This window comes from Hippocampus bargibanti, linkage group LG02 (assembly GCF_051943395.1).
Source record: "Hippocampus bargibanti isolate YZ-2025 linkage group LG02, ASM5194339v1, whole genome shotgun sequence".
NCBI classification, from domain to species: domain Eukaryota; kingdom Metazoa; phylum Chordata; class Actinopteri; order Syngnathiformes; family Syngnathidae; genus Hippocampus; species Hippocampus bargibanti.
The window spans coordinates 32,051,443-32,073,773 of NC_142735.1; the positions used below are offsets into that span (position 1 = coordinate 32,051,443).

At 41.3% G+C, this 22,331-nt stretch overlaps 1 protein-coding gene across 11 annotated transcripts in view; it reads left to right on the forward strand.

The window, feature by feature from the left end:
- Nucleotides 1-7,530: 7,530 nt before the first annotated feature.
- The window catches only part of prom1a (prominin 1a), a 112,051-nt gene continuing 97,250 nt past the window's right edge, over nt 7,531-22,331 (forward strand). For 6 of the 11 annotated variants that reach the window (XM_088991039.1, XM_088991043.1, XM_088991047.1 and 3 more), the window contains exon 1: nt 7,531-8,009. In XM_088991039.1, the coding sequence (XP_088847165.1) occupies nt 7,763-8,009 (247 nt within the window). In that variant the 5' untranslated portion in view covers nt 7,531-7,762. The remainder of the gene's footprint in view (nt 8,010-22,331) is intronic. The other 5 variants (XM_088991040.1, XM_088991041.1, XM_088991045.1 and 2 more) reach the window with 2 other exon arrangements.

Genomic DNA, 22,331 nt, shown 5'->3' on the forward strand with positions numbered 1-22,331 from the left:
AAATGTCTCAGAGACAGAAAAGGCGGTACTAACCAAAGGTTTAAATTTTTCAGTAACTCCTAAAACAATACCTACAACAGACTACATCACAGCTACTGAATCGGCTATTAAAAATAACAAACTTTCCGATGCAGAGGCAGATGATCTACGCATTAAAATATCAGCCCTTCTCAGTAGTGCCAAACCACCTCCGTCCAACATAACAATAGAAGAGAGAAAGGCATTAACTGCTCTACAAAAATATTACTATTTTGCCAGCAGACAAGGGCAGATGCACAGTGCTTCTCAACACATCGGATTATGAAGACAAAATAAATAGGTTAATCAGTGATTCTAACACGTATGAGCAACTAAAAAGGGACCCTTCCAATAGATACAAGAAAGAAATGATTGACTCTCCAAAAGCTAGAGAAAGGAAAACATATAGACAAACAGATGTATTTTACATTATACCCGGGAGAGGCCACGCCATGTATCTATGGCCTGCCAAAAATACATAAAGAAGGGTTCCCCCTCCGACCCATTGTTTGTAGCATTGACTCCTCTACATACAATGTAGCCAAATATTTAAAAACTATTTTAGCTCCGTTGGTTGGTAACACAGAATACCACGTAGAGAACACCACAGGGTTTGTAGAGAGGATCAAAGACCTCATATTGGAACCTGAGGAAACTTTGGCATCATACGATGTGACTTCTCTCTTTACATCTGTCCCAACCCCAGCAGCAGGCTCAGTGGTGAGGACGAGACTGCTGGCGGACGTTTCTCTGCATGAAAGAACCAAACTTAAACCGGACCACATCTGCCAATTATTGGAAATCTGCCTTAATACTACGTATTTTCAATTTAGGGAAAAATTCTACAAACAAATTTATGGTTGTGCTATGGGCTCACCAGTTTCACCCATAGTGGCTAATCTGTACATGGAAGAGATGGAGAAACAGGCCGTCACATCCTTCCCGGGGACAAAACCTAGACACTGGTTTAGATATGTGGACGATACTTTCGTCATAATTAAAAAAACAAGAAATTCAATCCTTCATAGATCACCTCAACTCGGTAGACATCAACATTAAATTTACTTGTGAGGACATTAAAGAGAACCAACTAGCCTTTTTGGATTGTAAAATAATTATAAAAGAAGACAGAGCGCTAAAAACAGAAGTCTTTAGGAAGGCTACGCACACTGACCAATACTTACTTTTCGATTCTAACCACCTTTCACAACACAAACTAGGAGTTATCAGAACCCTCCAACATAGGGCTAAACAAATACCAACAAGCGTTGAAGGGAGAGAAAAGGAGTCAAAACATATCAGGAGAGCACTCACAAACTGTGGGTACCCTCAGTGGTTATTTAACAAATGTCAGAAAGAAAGAATAGGGAATGAAACCAAAAATTCTGAAGACACAAAAAGGAGAGGCGCAGCAGTACCTTACATTGCAGGAGTTTCTGAAAAACAACAGAGTCCTTTGGCAACACAAAATTCCTACTTATGTCCAACCGATAAACACTTCAAGGCAGAAATTAGTGCATCCAAAAGATAGGCTGCCAAATGAAAAACAAAGTAATGTAGTTTATTCAATACATTGTAAGAATGAAAATTGTGAAGAGCAGTACATTGGGGAGACTAAACAAATAAACAAAAAAAGACTATCGACATCGCAGGGATAATACTAGTGGGCCTCAATCAGCAGTACATATGCACCTAAAAGCTAGCAACCACTCATTTGACAACAGTGAGGTTAAAATCTTAGCGAAAGAACATAGATTGTTTGAAAGGGGAGTAAAAGAAGCAATTTTCATAAAACAACTAAATCCTTCATTAAACCGGTTTGGTGGGGTGAGGTACAATTTGGATCGTTCGTACAACAGCTTACTTAGGCAAAATAGGATTAGGAATACTGATGAGGTGATACCGGTGGAAGTGGGGCATCCAGGCCAGTCGTTAGTCAGTACAATAGAAACAATCAGTAGAGTGGCAGGGAGTAGTCCTCTTCTCCCCCCACCCTGAGAGCAGGGACCTATCATAGCAGAGTCCGGCACCGCCATGTCTGGACAGTTGGCGGGTTATGTATATATATATATATATATATATATATATATATATATATATATATATATATATAGCGGCCCGGTAGTCGAGTGGTTAGCACACCGGCTTCACAGTGCAGAGGTCGCCGGTTCGCGTCCCGGTCCGGCCTCCCTGTGTGGAGTTTGCATGCTCTCCCCGGACCCGCGTGCGTTTTCTCCGGGTCCTCCGGTTTCCTCCCACATCCCAAAAACATGCATGGCAGGCAGATTGAACACTCCAAATTGTCCCTAGGTGTGAGTGTGAGAGTGACTGTTGTACGTCTTTGTGTGCCCTGCGATTGGCTGGCAACCAATTCGGGGTGTCCAAAGACAGCTGAGATAGGCTCCAGCAACCCCCGCGACCCTAATGAGGAATAAGCGGTACGGAAGATGAGATGAGATGAGATATATACAGTAAAGTCTCGTTATATCGATATTCAAGGGAGTCCGAAAAAATATCGATATAACCGGGACTATCGATATATCCGATCCTGCGCCGAACTGCATTAAACAAAAGCCGCCAAAAGAGGGCAGCCAAGCGCCATATAAGAAACGGTGCTGGCCATTAGCTCCCTTTTTTTTGGGTGAGAGATGTTTCCCCAATGTTGCCTCAAAATGGCACATATAATTCTTTAATGATTGTAAACATGTATGCTTTAATCTTCAGAACTACAGTGTATTTGAAACATATTCATAACTGGATGTGTAACAAGAAAGCATATTATCCGAATCTGAAGCCATTGTTTGGATTCACAAGCAATGCAAGACGTCTTGGCGTGAAGTCATTTTTATTTGCATTTGAATAAAAAGTGACATCGGCTGTCCTTTAATACACAGTATGGAATGTTAATAATTTTCAAAATCATCGCGCTTCAGCAGACAAAACAAGAAACATTGTTGCAAAAAACGATTGCATTCATATACAGTACAGTGGGCATGTACATAACACAACAGGGAAACTGCAACGCTTACATCTTACTGTATTATGTATACAATTTAAAAAAGTCATCAATCTTCTTCTGCTTCCCATTTTTACCTTTTAACACAAACACTTCAATCTCGTCTGCTACACACGAGCTAGCGTCTGAAAATGAAAATGGCTCTGCTACACGGGTGCTGGGCACGTAACCAAGTCACCTGACCAAGTCGACCAATGGCGCGACTGATGGCGTGACACGTAACCAAGACACGTGACCAAGTTGACCAATGGCGCGACCGATGGCGTGTCACGTGACAAAGTCACACGGCCAAGTCGACCAATAGCGCGACCGATGGCGGCTCATGTGACCAAGTCGACCAATGGCGCGACCGATGGCGGCTCACGTAACAAGACACGTGACCAAGTTGACCAATGGCGCGACGGATATATCGATATAAACAACAAAAATGGCCGGCGGGGGATGAAAAGGAGCACCGTAATAACCGGATTATCGTAATAACCGGGTAGCGTACTAAACGGTACTAATTATACATAAAAAGACTAGAAATGTGCAAGGGAAATGAAGGGAAAAGAAAAAACTAACCTCAGCCTATCAGCTATTCCGTTATTTGATTGCTACACCGGACAGCCAATCAGATGATAAGTCATTATTTGGTACACTGACCGTGCTCAAAAAGCTAACAAGCTAGTCGTTATCAGTGACGGGTTCCGGCTCCTTTCTTTTGGCTCAGCTCACTAAAAAGCTATCTCCCAACTGGTAGATAGCTAATAGCTAGCCAACAGATGGCTTGCTTGATAGTTAGCCACCTAGATAGTTATATAGCTAATAGCTAGCTAGCTAGCTAGTTAGCTAATACACTGAATGTCACTATTAAATACACAGATAGAAAGCTAGCTAGCTAGTAGATAGCCAACAGATAGCTAGCTAGATAGCTAGCCAACAGATAGCTAGCTAGATAGCTAGCCACCCAATAACTATCTCGCTCGATAGTTAGCTAATACACTGAATGTCACTATTAAATAAACAGATAGAAAGCTAGCTAGCCAGCGAGTAGGTAGCTAATAGATAGCCAACAGCATACATTTGTTTTCAATGCATTGAGTTCATCAAGACAGACTTCCGGGTAGAGTGAACGCTGGTGCGAATGGCTGCCACTGCTCACCCGCACAAAAAACATCCACGGCTGTAAAGTGTCCTTGACAGTTTTGAAAGGCGCTTATAAATTACATGTATTATTATTATTATTATTATTATTATTATTATTATTAAGGGCCGATTTGAATGTGGCACTCACATTGTCGATAGGGAGCTTACTTTGTCCTTGTTTACATTCAATGTGTGCCAGTTAACTGAGATATACTTGACCTCCCAGACAAGCTCACCTGTCTCATGTGTGTCACGCTGGACGCAAACGCGTATTAGACTCCCATTAAGCTCCTTACGCCGGCCAAGACGCACTGAGGTCATCACCATTCAAAAACATCCACCACATTCACTTATAATTGTATTTTATTTTGTTTATTATTGTATCTATGCTTGTCTATGACTGTCCCAGACGACACTACCTCAATTAACATTCAGAAATTACATGTACTGTCTGTTGTCAATTGTATGTATTTTTAGCCACATTATAAGTGCCTTGCATGCCTTGCACGCTGGGTCCGAGAGGACATTAATTTCATCTGTGCTGTATGTCATGCATATTAGCATATTTGACAATAAAGCTGACTTTGACTTTTGACTTTGACTCAACTGTCCTTTAGAGCGTTGAAAGGTGCTTGAAATAAAATTAGATTAGATTTGTTTTTATGCGTGTCCTCCGTACTTTGTGAATGGCAGTGAATGAGTTATCTGGCTGGCTACCTATCTACAGTAAAGTCTCGTTATATCGATATTCAAGGGAGTCCGAAAAAATATCGATATAACCGGGACTATCGATATATCCGACCCTGTTTGCATGTAATTTTCTCCGTGCGTGCATAGAAATAGTATCGATATAACCGGGACTATCGATATATCCGATATCGATATAACGAGACTTTACTGTAGCTAGCTATATGGATATTTAGTAGGCTGGATGGATAGATAGCGGGTTATCTATTAGCTAGCTAACTAGCTTTCCATCTATTTTATATCTATTACTGTCACGGCCTGCGAGGTGGTTATGGCGGGTTCGGCTCCCAAAAAGCAGGCAGGAGTGAGTAGGAGGTTGTTTGACATATTGTATTAAATTAAAGTCAGCAGGAACAAAATTTAAAACATCAAAATCATCTGAATGGAAAAAAATACAAAGTAGCAAAAGAAGACCAAAAGTAAAACCCCACCAAGGTTAAACAAACACGTACACGATGCATGCAGCAACCAAGCAGCAAACAAACAATGAACCGACACCGGATGGTCGTGCCGGGTGTCCTTTTAAGTGACAGTAATTATAACGACCAGCACCTGCGAGGCTGCCGGCAGGGCTGACGTCGCTACCCGTTGGTCGCCAACCTGATCGGGACGACCAGCACCCGTGCAGGTGCAGGCGGGGCCGACAGCGCCCCCCGTTGGTCGCCAACCAGATCATGACAATTACAGATTGTTATTTTTTTTAACACTAGCAGCAAAAACAAATATATTGAAATATTTTGTTAATGGCGATTCGGCTTACATTAGTTAGCTGGCTATCTATTGGCTATCTATTAGCTAGCTATCTGGCTAGCTATCTGACTATTAGCTATCTATCTAGCGAGTTAGCTATCTATCTATTAGATATCTATTAGCTAGTTAGCTGGCTATCTATTAGCTATCTAGCTAACTAGATTGCTATCTATCCAGCTGGCTAGCGATCTATTAGCTAGCTAGCTGGCTATCTATTAGCAATCTATAGCTAGCTAGCTGGCTATCTAATAGCTGGCTAGCTGGCTATCTATTAGCTATCTAATAGCGAGCCAGCTTTTTATTTATTTAAGTTATTCTCGGTTTACTGAACGCTGGCGCATGTGGCTGCCGCTGCTCACCCACAGAAAATTTTATCCTGTGACTGTAAAGTGACCTTGAGAGTTTTGAAAGGTGCTTAGAAATGAAATGTATTATTATTATTATTATTATTATTATTATTATTATTATTATATAACGGAATGAACTATTATGATTGACGCGACAAAAAAATGAACTTGACACTCGTGTGTAGCAATGTCCTTTTACTTGTCTCCAGCAGGGGAAGCTAATTCGCCAATTACAAGTGCCCCCTGTCATGAGGCGGGAGAACTGTGTGCCTCACAGACGCACAGTTTTGATAAAAATAAAACAAAATAAACGCTGTAGTACAGTGTTTATAATGTACAGTGACTGTACATGAATATATACACCAGCTAAACTGTAGAAATTTATTTCATATACTAAACGTGTTTGAATGCTTTAAGAGCGATATGCAGAGGGGACAGCAATGCGGTCTCACTGCAGAGCAAGCCAGCACAGCATAGTGATTGCGCAGTCCATGTTGAGGCTCAACCGGCTGGTGCCTCACCGCTCGTCTGTACTTTTGTACGTTCGTCTGTACTGTATTTGAACGGTAAATGTGAAAATTCAGCGATTTTGAAAAAAAATCCAAAAACGGTGAAGTTAAATGGACAAGAACTTTAACGTACAAATCACTAAATACATACAACTGTTTTTTTTTTTTTTCATTTGATATTTCCATGACAGGTTTCCATGATGACAGGTGGCACTGCCTCCCCTGCCTCCCCTGACTGCACGTCACTGCTATAGAGATAGCTATTAGTTATCTATTAGCAAGCTGTCTAGCTAGTTACTGTATCTAGCTACCTAGCTATTTGCTATCTATGAGCTAGCTAGCTGGCTACCTAGCTAGCTATATATTTGCTATGTATAAGCTAGCTATCTAGCTATTAGTTATCTATTAGCTAGCCAGCTAACTCTCGATCTATTTGAGTTATTCTAGGTTAAGTGAACACTGGCACGTGTGGCTGCCGCTGCTCACCCACAGAAAAACTGATCCTGTGACTGTAAAGTGACCTTGAGAGTTTTGAAAGGTGCTTAGAAATCAAATGGATTATTATTATTATTATTATTTGACGACGATACTAGTGCAGCGTGTTCTACCGGAAACAAATTTCTTGTGTGTTCTACATACTTGGCAATAAAGATGATTCTGATTCAATATTACGATTTACGACCAAAAATAAGGTAAAATGATCCGTAAAATAAAATACTAATGAAAAAAAATACTATATCCTCAGTTCTTCTTTTTTGTTGTTGCTTAAATTAACTTACTACAAAAAATATCCAATTCACGATAATTTTTTAAATTTAAGTCACTTCATTTATATTCATGTGTGTGCGCGCGTGCACGTGAGTGTGTGTCTTGTACCACGGATTTGACCAATCACGTGCGACTTTAACCAAAGGGGTTGCGGAATTGGCTCATATAATCGGCTCCTTATTGAGCCGGATCCAGTGTTTCTGTTCAAAGATACGGCTCTAAAAGCCTGTTCGTTCGCAAACGACACATCACTCCGAACTACACTCGTCGCGCGTCCTCGAGTGGGGACACCTTGCGGACCTGAGACTGCACAGAGAGGATCTCGAGACGTGGAGGCGCAGACCGCAGCTGGTCTCGGGGGAAAACCATGTCCTATCGCCGATAGCCGGTGCTCCCTAGCCGGCCTCTTTATCTCATCCGCCCGTTTACTTGAATGAAACACTATCCGACTATTGAATCTGCCTTCGATTGGACTCACGATGGCTAAGAACGGGATCTTGGTTCTTCTCTGCATGCTGCTCGGATCCGGGGAGTTCCGGGAACCGGAGCCGCGAAGGCTGCCACCGCCACCGCCACCGCTGCCGCTGCCGGCTAAATTGGACTTCGGCTACGTGCCCGCCGGTGTGTACGAGACGGTGGCTCACTACGAACCGGGACCCATCGGAATTCTTTTCCACATGGTGCACACTTTTCTGTGCCTGGTGCAGCCCAACGACTTCCCACAAGGTAAGCAAAGCCGAACGAGATACGTTTTTCTTACATTTGTTAAATTTTTATTTTGTTTATTTTTTTTTTAATTACACATCGTTCCAGGGAGTGAAATAGAACCATATTTAATAGGGATGTGACAAAAATTTCTATAATAATTCATCACACATTTTTCTAATACCATGTTAAATTGCATTTAAATAGCTTTCAAAAGATGTATATATTATTGTTCTATGACAAATAATAAGAAAATAATGGAAATTTTAATTTTTGAAATATGAGGGGATTTTCTGCCTGTAATAACACAGTTAAAAAAATGAAAATCTGTGACCGAGTTCTTTATTAATGTTTAAACTATCATAACTTTTTAATTTTTGGCAGATCTTAACGAGTAAGGTACCATTGGAAAGCTTTAGAAATTCTAAACAACAGAAAACACAAGAAAAAAAAGAAAATATAAATTAGCAAATATCAACGATCGAATGCAGGGAGATTTTCGTCAGAAATCAAAAATGGCTGTCATTGAATGCTAGGAAAGAAAATTGCGAGCGCTAGATATATATATGGACAGCAATAATTGCGGTGGAATATAGCTCACTGTAGCGTACCTAATATCTATTTATCTACTGTGTATATATTTTATATGTATTTTATTTTTTTAAGAAATATATTTTTCTGAAAGGTTTTGTTTAGTTCATCAACTTTTTCAGGGGGTTGGACCACTTTGTTAGTGCTCCGACCTGTCCGGAAGTATCAGGAAGGTTCAATTCCTGCATGGTTTTTCTCTGGGTTCTTCAATTTCCTCCCGTGTTCCAAAAACATGCATGGCAGGCTGATTGATTGAACACTCTAAATTGTCCCGAGGTGTGAGTGTGAGAGCAGATGCTTGTTTGTCTCTTTGTTTCCTGCAATTGGGCTGACAACCAGTTCAGGGTGTCCCCTGCCTAGTGCGCAAAGTCAGCTGGAATAAGGTACAAGGTCATTTTTTTCTAATTGGTTAATTCCTGTCTGATGTGTCATCATATTTGCTTTTCAGCTTTGTTTTGATTTTGTGTTTGTGTGTGTGTAACTGTCACAATGAGATTCATTGCCAATAGCTTTTGAGGAGAAAAAAAAACATATGACCTGTTGTATTTATTTTTGCCAGCCTCTATACATCATTTTATTTTAGCATCAGTGATGATTCAGGTGACAAAAAGCTGACAAAATCTGTCAAACGGAAATTAGCACACGCGGCAGGTAGATTAGCGCTTAGTTTTTGTTGTCATACTGGCAAAACGTCAAGACGAAATGTGCTCCAGCTATATTAGTGCATGCATGGTCTGTGGTCACAATGGCCGTGTTCGGAAATTCTTTCTGCTGCCCTTTGCACTCACTACTCTGGGGTTGCGTGTTTTTCGGAGAGGCAGAGCATGCTCTCCTCTCATTAATTTCCAAACGTAGCTCATGTTCTAAACCAATCAGCATCACATTTGCTTGCATTAGCACAGCCATGGGTAATTAAAACTGTCAAGCATACAACACAATCTAAAAACCTCCGACACATTTGGCGTCAATAATAATAATAATAATAATAATAATAATAATAATAATAATAATAATAATAATAATAATAATAATAATAACAATAATAATAATAATAATTATTATTATTATTATTATTATAATAGTAATACATTTCATTTCTAAGCGCCTTTCAAAACTCTCAAGGTCACTTTACAGTCACGGGATATGTTTTTCTGTGGGTGAGCAGCGGCAGCCACATGCGCCAGCATTCACTCAACCTGAAAATAACTCAAATAGATAGAAAGTTAGCTAGCTAATAGATAACTAATAGATACAGTGATACCTTGGCTTACAAACTGAATTGGTTCCCAGACAGAGTGTAAGGTGACTAATAAAGGCATATCCAAAAATTAATTTCCAATCCAAGGAAACCATTAAAACTAGAATAATCCATTCCCAGGTACTCATAAAACATAATTTTCAACTAAATAAGATTTTAAACTACACACAATATACCTTATTTATGTATAATAAATGTGCTATGGTATTGTAAATAAAGAAATAGACTGTATTGTATAATAAAGTCATTTTATTTACCTTTGTGAGCATAGAATACTTTGTTTTTATCTTTCACCCCTTTCAATTTTGCTGCTATACATTGCAAATTTCTCCATTGTGGGACTGTTAAAGGCTTTCTGATTCTGATTTGATATTTTTGCGCCCCCCCCCCCCAAAAAAAAAAAAAAAAAAACTACAATATTGGTCATGAATATTGTGACAAAAGCAAAAACAGACTACTATTGTAGTTTTCCTTTTTCTTTGGGATACTATTAGTTTGTACTTAATGCAATTAAACACAGACACACACACGCACACGCACACACGCACACACACACACGCACACACACGCACACACACACACACACACACACACACACACACACACACACACACACACACACACACACACACACACACACACACACACACACACACATTTTCCGTGTGTGTGTGTGCTGGTGTGTTAGTTTGAAACGGGGGACTCGGGATTTAGAAAGATGCCCTCCTTGTTTAAATCTACAGGACATTTTGCAGATTAACAGCTCCATGAGTCACCTTGTTAACTGGCTAAATCCCATAATGCCTTGCACCATATGCTGTTCAAAGTCTCCGTTCCATCCAAGCACAACATACGCACACACATGCACACGATGGAGAATACCATATTTTCCAGTGTTTAAGGCGTACCCAAAAGCCTTCATTTTCTTGAAAAGATGACCTTGCGCCTTATAATAATAATAATAATAATAATAATAATAATAATAATAATAATAATAATAATCAGAATCAGAATAATAATAATGACAAGTATAGGACACACAAGGAATTTGTTTCCGGTAGAACACGCTGCACTAGTATCGTCGTCAAAAAAATAAGTGGCATAAGTTCCAATGAAAGTTAATAATAATAATAATAATAATAATAATAATAATAATAATAATAATAATAAAATTATAATAATACATTTTATTTATAAGCCCCTTTCAAAGCTCTCAATGACACTTTACAATCAAAAAACAAATTAATACAACCACAAAATAATTATAAATAAGAACATGAGATTATATATATATATATATATATATATATATATATATATATATATATATATATATATATATATATATATATATATATATATATATATATAGTTTTTGCTAAGATTATAGTATTGAACCACTAAATACGAACACACCGAAATATACTTTTGCCACATTTTATTTTCCTATTTGAAAAAAAAAATCCCCATTTTTGGGATGTTATTCGCAGCTATAATCATCTTTTTTTTAGGGAAAAAAAAAAATGTTTTTGCTAGTAGGCGTGCAACGGCGGGAAGCCACTCAACACTTTGTGGCTGCACACAATGGCCGCTTGTGGTTTTGTTCTCCCAATGAGCACTCATTTCTTGTACTCGCAAGGACTTGTTGTTGTTTGCGGAATAGTGTCGCCACTGTTCAATTGTGACTATGTGTGAGTGACTCAGCCCAAATATTCAGTGGTGCCTTCATCCGTTGCCTCGGGCTGTACTGTCCGCTATCATCAGGAAGCGACTCGCTCATTCTGCACAACAATTGACTCCAGATCAGTCTCAACATGTAAAACTCTGATATCAATATGGATCATATACTAGAGTAAACTCTAAGGGTCTTTATTCCAACATTCGATATCATCCCTGTGATGCGCTCTATTTTGTCATTTAGCATGAGATATTATTACTACTAATAATAATACATTTAATTTCCAAGCACCTTTCAAAACTCTCAAGGTCTCTTTACGGTCACAGGATAAGTTTTTCTGTGGGTGAGCAGCGGCAGCCACACGCGCCAGCCTTCGCTCAACCCGGAATAACTCAAATAGATAGAAAGTGAGCCAGCTAGCTAATAGATAGCTAGCTAGCTAGATATCATATAGCTAATAGCTAGTCAGCTAGATAGCGATCCAGCGGGCCAGACAGCTAATAGAGAGCCACCTCGATAGCCATCCTGACCGACAGACAACAGATAGCTAATAGATAATAAATAGGAAATTGATAGCAAATAGCTAGCCTACTAGGCGTTCACTCAACCCGGAATAACTCAAATAGATAGAAAGCGAGCCAGTTAGCTAATAGATAGCTAGCTAGCTTAGCTAGCTTAACTCATTCACTGGTAGACGATGTGTAAAAATGTGTCCACTCCAGTGCCAGGGTTTTTGTCATTGTCACTCGAATTCCAGGAACTACAGAATATTGAATTTCAGGACAACATAAACATTCGATACAGCATAAGAAACCTTGGACTCTCTTCTTTCATCAGACAACAAGAGTTAATTCCTGAATGATATGGGTCTGGAGTTATGTGAGCTTGAAATGAGGGTGATTGTACAAAATACAATGATATACATCCATATTGGTTTAGATAGCACTTGAACAACAGCTGAAGCTGTAACATGGTGCTAACATGGACAAAAGACAAATGCTGCCCCCTTGTGGAAGGGTAAAACATTGCCAAAGGTCGAACCAGTACTTTATCGGCACCTATAAACATTCAATGCAGCCTGAGAAAAGTTAGACCATAGGTGTCAAAATCTAGGCCAAATCCGGCCCACCACATCATTTTATTCGGCCTGCGTAAGCAAATCTAACTTGTGAAGTTCCATGATGCTCGTTAAAGTCTGAACCAAAATTTCAAATTGTCCCAAGTCAACCACAAAAACAGCCATTTTTCACTTCAAATTTGAAAACTAGTTGTTCATTATTTTGTTGTCTGCCATCTATATACAGTAAAGTCTCGTTATATCGATATTCAAGGGAGTCCGAAAAAATATCGATATAACTGACCCTGTTTGCATGTAATTTTCTCCGTGCGTGCATAGAAATAGTATCAATATAACCGGGACTATCGCTATATCCGATATCGATATAACGAGACTTTACTGTATGTGGAGATAATGAAACACATACAGTGATACCTTGGCTTACGAACTTAATAGGTTCCCACACAGTTTATAAAGCGAAAAATGTGTATCCCAAAAATTAATTTCCCATAGGAAACCATTAAAATGAGAATAATCCGTTCCCATACCTTATTTTATGTATAATAAATGTGCTATGGTATTATAATTAAAGAAATAAACTGTATTCTATCATAAAGTCATTTTACTTACCATAGTGATGGTCGTTGATGGCTTGATGGAATGGAGGGGCCAGAATGGAATGGAGTGGCATTAATCGATGAGGAACGTAGCTTTCTTCTTTTACCATCTTGAGGAATGATCCCTTGGAGGTGCTTTCTCTGTGATAATTTTTTTCTAGTTCCTCATCAATTGTGTTCTGTTTAGCTAGGTTGATAGCTTTTTGCATCAAGTGAACAGATGGCTTGTGCGGGTTATTTGTGGACCTGATTGATGGAAATTTTAACCTTTCAGTCTACACTCTGCCTTTGAACTATCAAAGTTGAAACGAGTCCAAATTTCACTGTTTTCTCACTCTGTCTCTGTCATCTGCCTTTCTCTTTAATGTTTAAACTACCACCCCTCACTGCTGCGTTCTTGTCCAATCACGTGGCTTTAACCGAAGACTAGGGGCGGGGAATAGAGGACAAAAATGAGTCGGCTGCCATTTTCTTGTTAGGAGAATGGGCTCGTTCGCGTACGACACATCACTCATTATGGCGCTCCGTGTGTATCTCGAAAAATTGTTCGTATGTCAGTGTAAAATTTTTATAAATTTAACATTCGCAAACCGAAAGGTTCGTAAGCCGAAAAGTTCGTAAGCCAAGGGGTTCGTAAACCGAGGTATCACTGTATATGGTCTCCCAAAATTCATAACGGCCCTCCAAGGGAAACTGTAACTACAATGTGGCCCACGACAAATATGAGTTTGACACCACTGATTTAGACTATCCTGTCCTGTAAACCTCGCGTCTGCCGTTTTGAATGAATTTCAACTTACGACCGTTTTGACGGAACGTAACTCGGTCGTAAGACAGATGTTACCTGTATTTGGTATCTAGTTGTATTCGCTGTGATTCAACGAGGAGCAACACGCTCTCATTATTTCAACCAATAATTCATCAACATATCTCTTTTTTTCTTCTTCTTTGCTTCAATAATGCAAAGATGTTCACAGTGTGTGGCAGAGAGGGGAGAGGGAAGGCCTTGATGTTTGTATGAAGGTATTCTGTTTGAATCACTGGCTTCCCTGAAGCCTGCAATGCACTAACGGTGGCATAGCTTCTCAATTTTTCACAAATCATATTGCCATTCCTAACAGTTTTTTTTCTTTCATATATTTATGTTTATTGAATGTGGATGTAGTCCTAAAAGTCAATATTCTGTGGCTCCTGCAATTTGAGAGAAAATGACAAAAACCTTGGCACTGGAGTGGATACGTTTTTGCAATCAATAAGTTAACTTAATCATCATCACTTCCGCTTCCGGGTCGAGCGTACGCTGTTGCGCTTTGGCTGCCGCTGTTTGCCCGCGAAATGTTTTTTTTTAGCTTCTTTTTAGCTTTTTTTGGTTCCCGAAGCTATGGAAATACCAGACAGTCACCACACGAACGTTGGCTATCGATTCATCTCTTGATTCCGGTCGCTTATCCGGATCACAGACGAAGCCGCGTTATCATCTCCACCCACCTGTTCCCGCTGTTGAGGGCTAACCTGGCCGGTGCCTCTCTCTGGGTGTTGCTGGTGGATATCATGTAGCTTCTCCGTCGACCTGCTCGACTTCTACAGTACTGGGCGGCGGAGCTCCTGAAGTTCCGCTCCCAATGGACGAGCGTGCCACTGGCGATTCTCCGGTTCCCGGAAATCGCTCATCACCCTTTCTGGAGGTATATCCACCGTGGATCACGTTGAGGCTTTCACCTTGATGGCTCCAAGGATATCGCCTCCCTGTGGTCATCCGTCCGCCAGCCGCACAGAAGAAGCAGCCGCTCCGTCGATCACCGTATGTTAGCCGCCCTGGCTAGGTCGGCTAATGCGCCTCGTAGTGGGGACGCAACTAGCGTCAACTTTGGCCTCCTCAACATCCGCTCGCTTACGGGAAAGGCGTGTCTTATCCAGGACATCCTAAGTGACCGTAAGCTTGACCTTTTCTGTCTTAATGAGACCTGGCAAACGGCGGGAGACTTCATCGAGCTCAACGACGCGGCTCCGCCAGGCTTTGTTTACATTTCTAAGCCCCGCCTCTCAGGCCGCGGAGGTGGTCTCGCGATAATTTACCGCAAGAAGTGGAAAGTCATCCAAGTTTCACTCCCGGGAACCCTATCATTTGAATGCATTGCATGTGAAATTTCCGGACCCTCTCCCACCATCATAGCCACTGTATACCGTGCACCAAAACCACATTGTGACTTTCTAAAAGAATTCTCTGATGTCCTCACACACCTCTCCACCCTGTCACCAAATGTAATTATTCTCGGGGACATCAACATTCACATGGACAATTCCACTCTTCCCCTCACCAAAGACTTCACCTCCTCACTTGACAGTTTTGGTCTGCATCAATTTTCGGACTTTCCCACCCACATAAAAGGCCGCACCCTGGACCTCATTTGCATGTCTGGCCTTACCCCAATGAATTGCACAGCAAATGAACTTCCTATAACAGACCATTTCCTGGTTTCATTCAACGTTTCCATCACCCTCTCTCCCCCCAAACCACCCGCATCATCACATATCGCAACATCACGGACATCAATGCTTCCACCCTCACGAGATAATTGCCACCCTGACTCCGGACTGCAACTCATCCCCTGATGACCTTGTTTCCTGGTACAACGCGGACCTCACACCCTCGCTCCTGTGAATTCCCAGTCTGTTCAATTTACCCGGTCTGCCCCCTGGTTCACCGCCCGTCTCTGCTCCATCAAGACAAAAACTTGGCAACTGGAAAGACTTTACAGGAAGACCGGTCTCACTACTCACAAGGACATGTACTCAGTTCACATCACCCATTACAAGGACTCAATCTCACGCGCAAAATCGCAATATTACTCTGGACTCATTGACTCTAATCCTGGAAACACACGGGTTCTCTTTTCCCTCTATCACAAAATCATACAACCTCTTATCTCTCTCCCCTTACACTTTTATTCCTCTGATACATGCAACGCTCTGCTTATCTTTTTTAGCGAGAAGATCAACAAAATCCATCAGCACCTCGGGTCCTCTGTCCTCCCACCCTCTCCCAGCCTTTCTACTCCTTCCCAACTACTTTCTGCTTTTGAACTCCCCCAACCTTCTATAATCTCAGACATTATCACCAAATCCAAGAATTCCTCCTGTCAACTCGACCCACTCCCAACTATCCTTATCAAGTCCTGCCTACCCTCTCTTCTCCCATTTATTTCAACTATTATTCACTCCTCATTATCAACTGGAATTGTTCCTATCTCACTCAAAACCGCAGCTGTTACTCCAATCCTGAAGGAGCCTGCTCAGATCCAAACGATTTCAATAACCTACGTCCAATTTCCCACCTTCCATTCATCGCAAAAATCTTTGGAAAAACAGTTGCGTCCCAGCTTCACTCTCACCTCTCTCAAAATAACCTTTACGAACAATTCCAGTCTGATTTCCGCCCACGCCACAGTACTGAATCGGCTCACGAATGATCTTTTCATGGCAGCCGATGCCGGTTCACTCTCCATCCTCATCCTTCTCGACCTGACCTCAGCTTTTGACACCATTTCCCACCCTCTCCTGCTCGACAGACTTTCCACCCTAGGCATCACGCACACCCCACTTCGCTGGTTACACTCCTATCTCTCTGATCGCTCACAATTTATCCAAATCAACTCGTTCACCTCACGGTCCTCTCCTGTGTCCTCTTGTGTGCCTCAAGGGTCTGTCCTGGGGCCCCTTCTCTTTATTATCTACCTACTTCCTCTTGGCAATATTTACCGTAAGTTTGGCATTCACTTTCACTGCTTCGCGGATGACACCCAACTCTACTTCTCCAGCAAACCCGACGCCTTTCTTCCACCTTAATCCCTCTCACTTTGGCTCTCAGAAATTAAATCCTGGCATTCCCAGAACTTTCTCAAGCTTAACGGTGAAAAAACGGAACTTCTCCTTGTCTGTACCAAATCCACCCTACACAAAACTAACAGTTTCTCTCTCACCATTGACAGTTCAACCGTGTCCCCCTCCCTTCAGGTCAAGAGCCTGGGTGTCATCCTCGATATCTATCTTTTTACTCCAATATAAATGACATAACTCGGTCTGCTTATTTCCACCTCCGTAATATTAACCGTCTCCGTCCCTCGCTCACCCCTCACTCCGCTGCTATCCTTATCCACAGTCTCGTCACCTCCCACATTGATTATTGTAACTCACTTCTCTTCTGTGTCAATCAGAAATTTCTCCATAAACTCCAACTCGTCCAAAATTCTTCAGCCCGGATCATCACCAGAACCCCCTCCTTTCACCACATCACCCCAGTCCTACAGCAGCTCCACTGGCTTCCTATCAAACATCAAATCAAATTTAAAATACTTCTGTTTACATTTGAAGCCATCCATAACCTTGCCCCTCCCTATCTTTCTGACCTGCTTCAAATCTCCGTTCCCTCTCGGTCCCTCAGATCCTCATCCTCCCTTCACCTCTATGTGCCCTCTGCCCGTCTCACCACGATGGGATGCAGAGCTTTCAGCCGCTCTGCTCCCAAACTCTGGAATTCATTTCCACCCAACATCCGTAATATTGACTGTCTGCCTATTTTCAAGTCCCACCTCAAAACCCATCTGTTTAAAATTGCTTTCAATGTCTAGTTCAATCTGCTATTTTATTATTTATGATTTTACTTATGGTTTTATTGTTATGTGCTTTGTTTTATTGTTTTTATTGTGAAGTGTCCTTGGGTGTTTTGAAAGGCGCTTGAAATTAAATGTATTATTATTATTATTATCATTATTATTATTATTATTATTATTATTATTATTATTATTATTATTATTATAACAATTAGTATGATAGGATCCCAAATAAAATCTACTATAATTTTCTGTAACATTTTTGTTTTCATCATGTGTATGTGTCCCAATACATTTGTCCATACAGAAACCTCGGCTAGCTAACGAACTTTTCACCTTACGAACGTTACATTTATGAAAATGTTACCTTGGCATACAAACTATTTATTGGGATACACACGGAGCACCACAATGAGTGATGTGTTGTTCGCGAACGAGCCGGTTCTTGGAGCTGGATCTCTGAAGTGAATGAAGCGAAACATGGCAGCCGTCTTTTTTCCCCTTTATTCCCCGCCCCCAGTCTTCAGTTAAAGCCGCACCTGATTGGTCCAGATCCGTGGTAAAGGAGGGAGGGGACACACACGGCAGTGAGCGGGGGGAGGGGTTAGAAAAACAGACAGACAGACAGACACACACACACACACACACACACACACACACACACACACACACACACACACACACACACACACACACACACACACACACACACAAGGGAGAGGACAGAGCTTGAAACAAAAAAACAAAAGTGAAATGGTGATAAAATAGGTATAAAGCACAGTAAAATTTGGACTCTTTTCAACTTTATTGATAGTTCAAATGCAGAGTGTAGACTGCAAGGTTAAAGTATCCCATAAATCAGGCTCCACAAATAACCCGCACAAGCCATCTGTACAATTTGAAGAGAACATACAAGCAAGGGAACCAGCTATTAATGAAGTTTCTAGTGTGTATGCCTGCATCTGTTGCAATATCAGAACTTCGAAGATGCTCCTTGAGACACCTTACGCAAAACGCTATCCATTCCATCAAGCCATCAACGACCATCACAAAGGTAAATAAAACGACTTGATTATACAGTACAGTTTATTTCTTTAATTACACTACAATAGCACATTTATTATACATAAATAAGGTATATTGTGTGTAGTTTTAAGGCTTATTTATTTGAAAATTATGTTTTGTGCGGACCAGGGAACAGATTATTCTCATTTTAATGGATTCTTATGGGAAATTAATGTTTGGAATACACACTTTTCACCTTACACACACTTTCTGTGAACCAATTAAGTTCATCAGCCAAGGTAGTTCCAATTTGATCTCACCAACGCTAACTTTTGCGATCAAATACCAAACTCAAGTGACCTTTTCCCGGAAGTCAGATGAGCAGCTTCTAGCAATCAGATGAGCGAGGGTTGACATTTCAACCCGCATTCTCTCCGACAAACTCCCATGGTGAAGCACAATCAGTGAAACAAACGGCATCAAAGCGCCGCGCTGTTACGACACAAGGGGGGGGGGCGCTGATCTTTTCGGCGCTCTGATTATGGCTTCCCTTGCCGTGCCTTGACAACATGATGGCATTTTTGGCATTCATCCTTAAAGGACAACTGACGTCTCCGGACAAGTTGTGTCCATAATTTGTAAAATGGCTTGAAATGACTTCTGCTGAGCGTATTTTACAAAGATTCCACCGCATATAGCTATATTTTACGTTTTAAGATTCGCGCTGAATATTCCAGAAGTCTTGTTTTTGAGTTGGAGACGGGTCCGTATGTGACGTCACTGAAGGAACGCCCCTGACCGAAAAAAAAAGGACACATTGTAGCAGTCCTCACGTCAATGCATTTTGCTGTGCTTGTTTGGTCTGAAAACGTTGTGTTGCACCAAAAAGAGCCAGAAGATGGCGAGCAAGCTCCATATAATGAATTTATCAGCCTGTGGAAACGGGCTGATTAATTCCTTACATGAGGTTGGTCGCCATTTTCTGCCTCTTTTTTGGTGATACATTTCCCCCCAATGTTGCCTCAAAATGGCACTGAATAAATTTGAATCATATTCATAACTGGATGTGTAACAAGAAAGCATATTCTCCGAATCTGAAGCCATTGTTTTGATTCTCCAGCAATGCAAGACGTCTTAGCGTGACGTCACGAACTGGGGGCGGGACTTTCTGAAAATCCCCAATTCGCAGCTCATTTTTTTGCAGATTTTGGACACTTTAAGTCATTGTTATTGTTTTTTTGCATTTGAATAAAAATATCATACTGCGTGTTTTGGGTATTTTAGATGCTATAAAACGTTTTTCTGATTTCAGTTAGGAAACAAAAATGTGATGTCGGTTGTCCTTTAAATTACTGCAGTGACATCGATAATGGAGTTGCTCTTTGGAGTTGCCCTATTGATCATATTTCTTTGCATATTTATTTTTCATGGGTGAAATGTCACCCCTGGGTAGTGCTACGTCTGAATCAATTCACAGCTGCGACTCTAAATACAAAGTGTGGTGTGATTTACTAGGGGGTCCCACTAACCAAGAAATACTGTCATTAACTCATTCACTGCCATTCACAAATTTATTCGGGAATTGAGCGCCATTCCCGAATTAGTTTTGGTTTTGGTTTTTCTTGTTGGTGCTGATAAAGTGCTGATCAGACCTTTGGCAATGTTTTTCCTTTCCACAAGGGGGAAGCATTTCCTTTTTTCCATGTTAGCCCTTTGTTCTAGTGTCAACTGTAGTTAAAGCGCTATATAAACCAATATACAGGTAACATTCGACTTACGACCGGCTCGATTTACGACCACCCGTATTTACAACCACGACCTCCAGACCCTATTTAAAAAAAATAATAATTCTACGCCTGGCACGGCAACGCGCTAGCAGGCTGGCAAAGTTCACGACAATTTTGGCCAGTCAGCCAGCATCTCACTGTCACAGAGCAATCGTGTGATTGCACCAGAGGGGGGGAGAGTTTGCGAGTCATTTAGCCTCTGAGTCTCTATTCAACATTTTGGATTTTTGGATTGAACAATGGATTTCGATTTACAACCATTTTGACTTACGACCGTTTGGTTGGAACGGAACTCGATCGTAAGTCGCATGTTACCGGTATAATGAATCAGTCTGTGATTCAGATATTTATAGGCCAGCAGAAAAGGCTTTACGGGCCGTGATGGTCCGTCACTGCTGTAACGGCTAACCATGCCGCCAGAAAGCCTGGTCGCCACTTTCTAAACAGGGCATCCCATGGATGAGCCAATAATTGCAAATCTCACTGTTTGTATCGGACGGTGGCTGAATGTAACCTGCATTTGAATCTACGGGCACACAGAGGAAAACTTCACCGCTCATAATCCCACTGTTAATCCCATTTGTCAAATTTCAGCCTCCTTATTGCCCTCCACGCTTTATTTTACGTTGTCTGGGTATGCAATGTTACATCATAGCAAGTCATGACTCGCAGCTACTCCGATGTGTCACCTCGCGCCCATGTCACATCCAGACCAATGACATCAATTTGGGTCCCTTTGCGTTTCGCTGATGCCATGACAGCTCTTCTCCATGTGTGTGTGTGTGTGTGTGTGTATGCGTGGCCCCATAAGTGATGATCAGAAAAGTGGTCCCCACAAAACCTGAAAATGTGTTTGGGAAAGGGTGGTCCCCATCAGTGATGATCTGAAAACATGAAAACGTGTGTGTGTGTGTGTGTGTGTGTGTGTGTGTGTGTGTGTGTGTGTGTGTGTGTGTGTGTGAGTGTGTGTGTGTGTGTGTGTGTGTGTGTGTGTGTGTGTGTGTGTGTGTGTGTGCATGCCTAATTTATTTTAGACATGTAAGTAATTGGTAAGGGGTGGTCCATTAAGTGATGATCCGAAAAGTAGTCCCTAGAAAACATGAAAACACATATGTGTGTGTTTGTGTGTGTGTGCGTGTGTTTATTTGAGCGTCCGTGTGCGGGCGTGTCGCCCATCAATGCGATTCCCACTTGAGGGGGAGCCTGTCATGTCTTTTTTTTAGTTTTTTATTTTTTCCCAGATGCTCATGTGGTCAGTCGAGCGCACGAGCAGCTGCGCACATGGTCCATGATGATTACTTTTTTGTAGGTTGGACAAATCTGTTGAACATACTAAGCACACGTGTGTAGGAGGGAAAAAACTTGCCGTGAAAAGACGGATTCTCTCTCCATAGTAACGGATTCTATGGTAACAGTTCAGACCTTGTGCGGAGGTGTTTGCTTTTTACAGTCTGATCATGAAGCAGAGGAGGAATACAGTGATACATTGGATTACGGATTTATAGCTCAAAGGCAGAGTGTAGACTGCAAGGTTAAAATATCCTATCAATCAGGCTCCCCAAGTAACGCGCACAAGCCATCTGTACAATTTGAAGAGGAAAGACAAGCAAGGGAACAGGCTATTCATGAAGTTTCTAGTGTGTCTGCCTGCATCTGTTGCAATATCACAATTTACAAGCTGTGCAACCCAGATCTCCTTGAGACACTTAATGCAAAAAGTTATCCATTCCATCAAGCCAT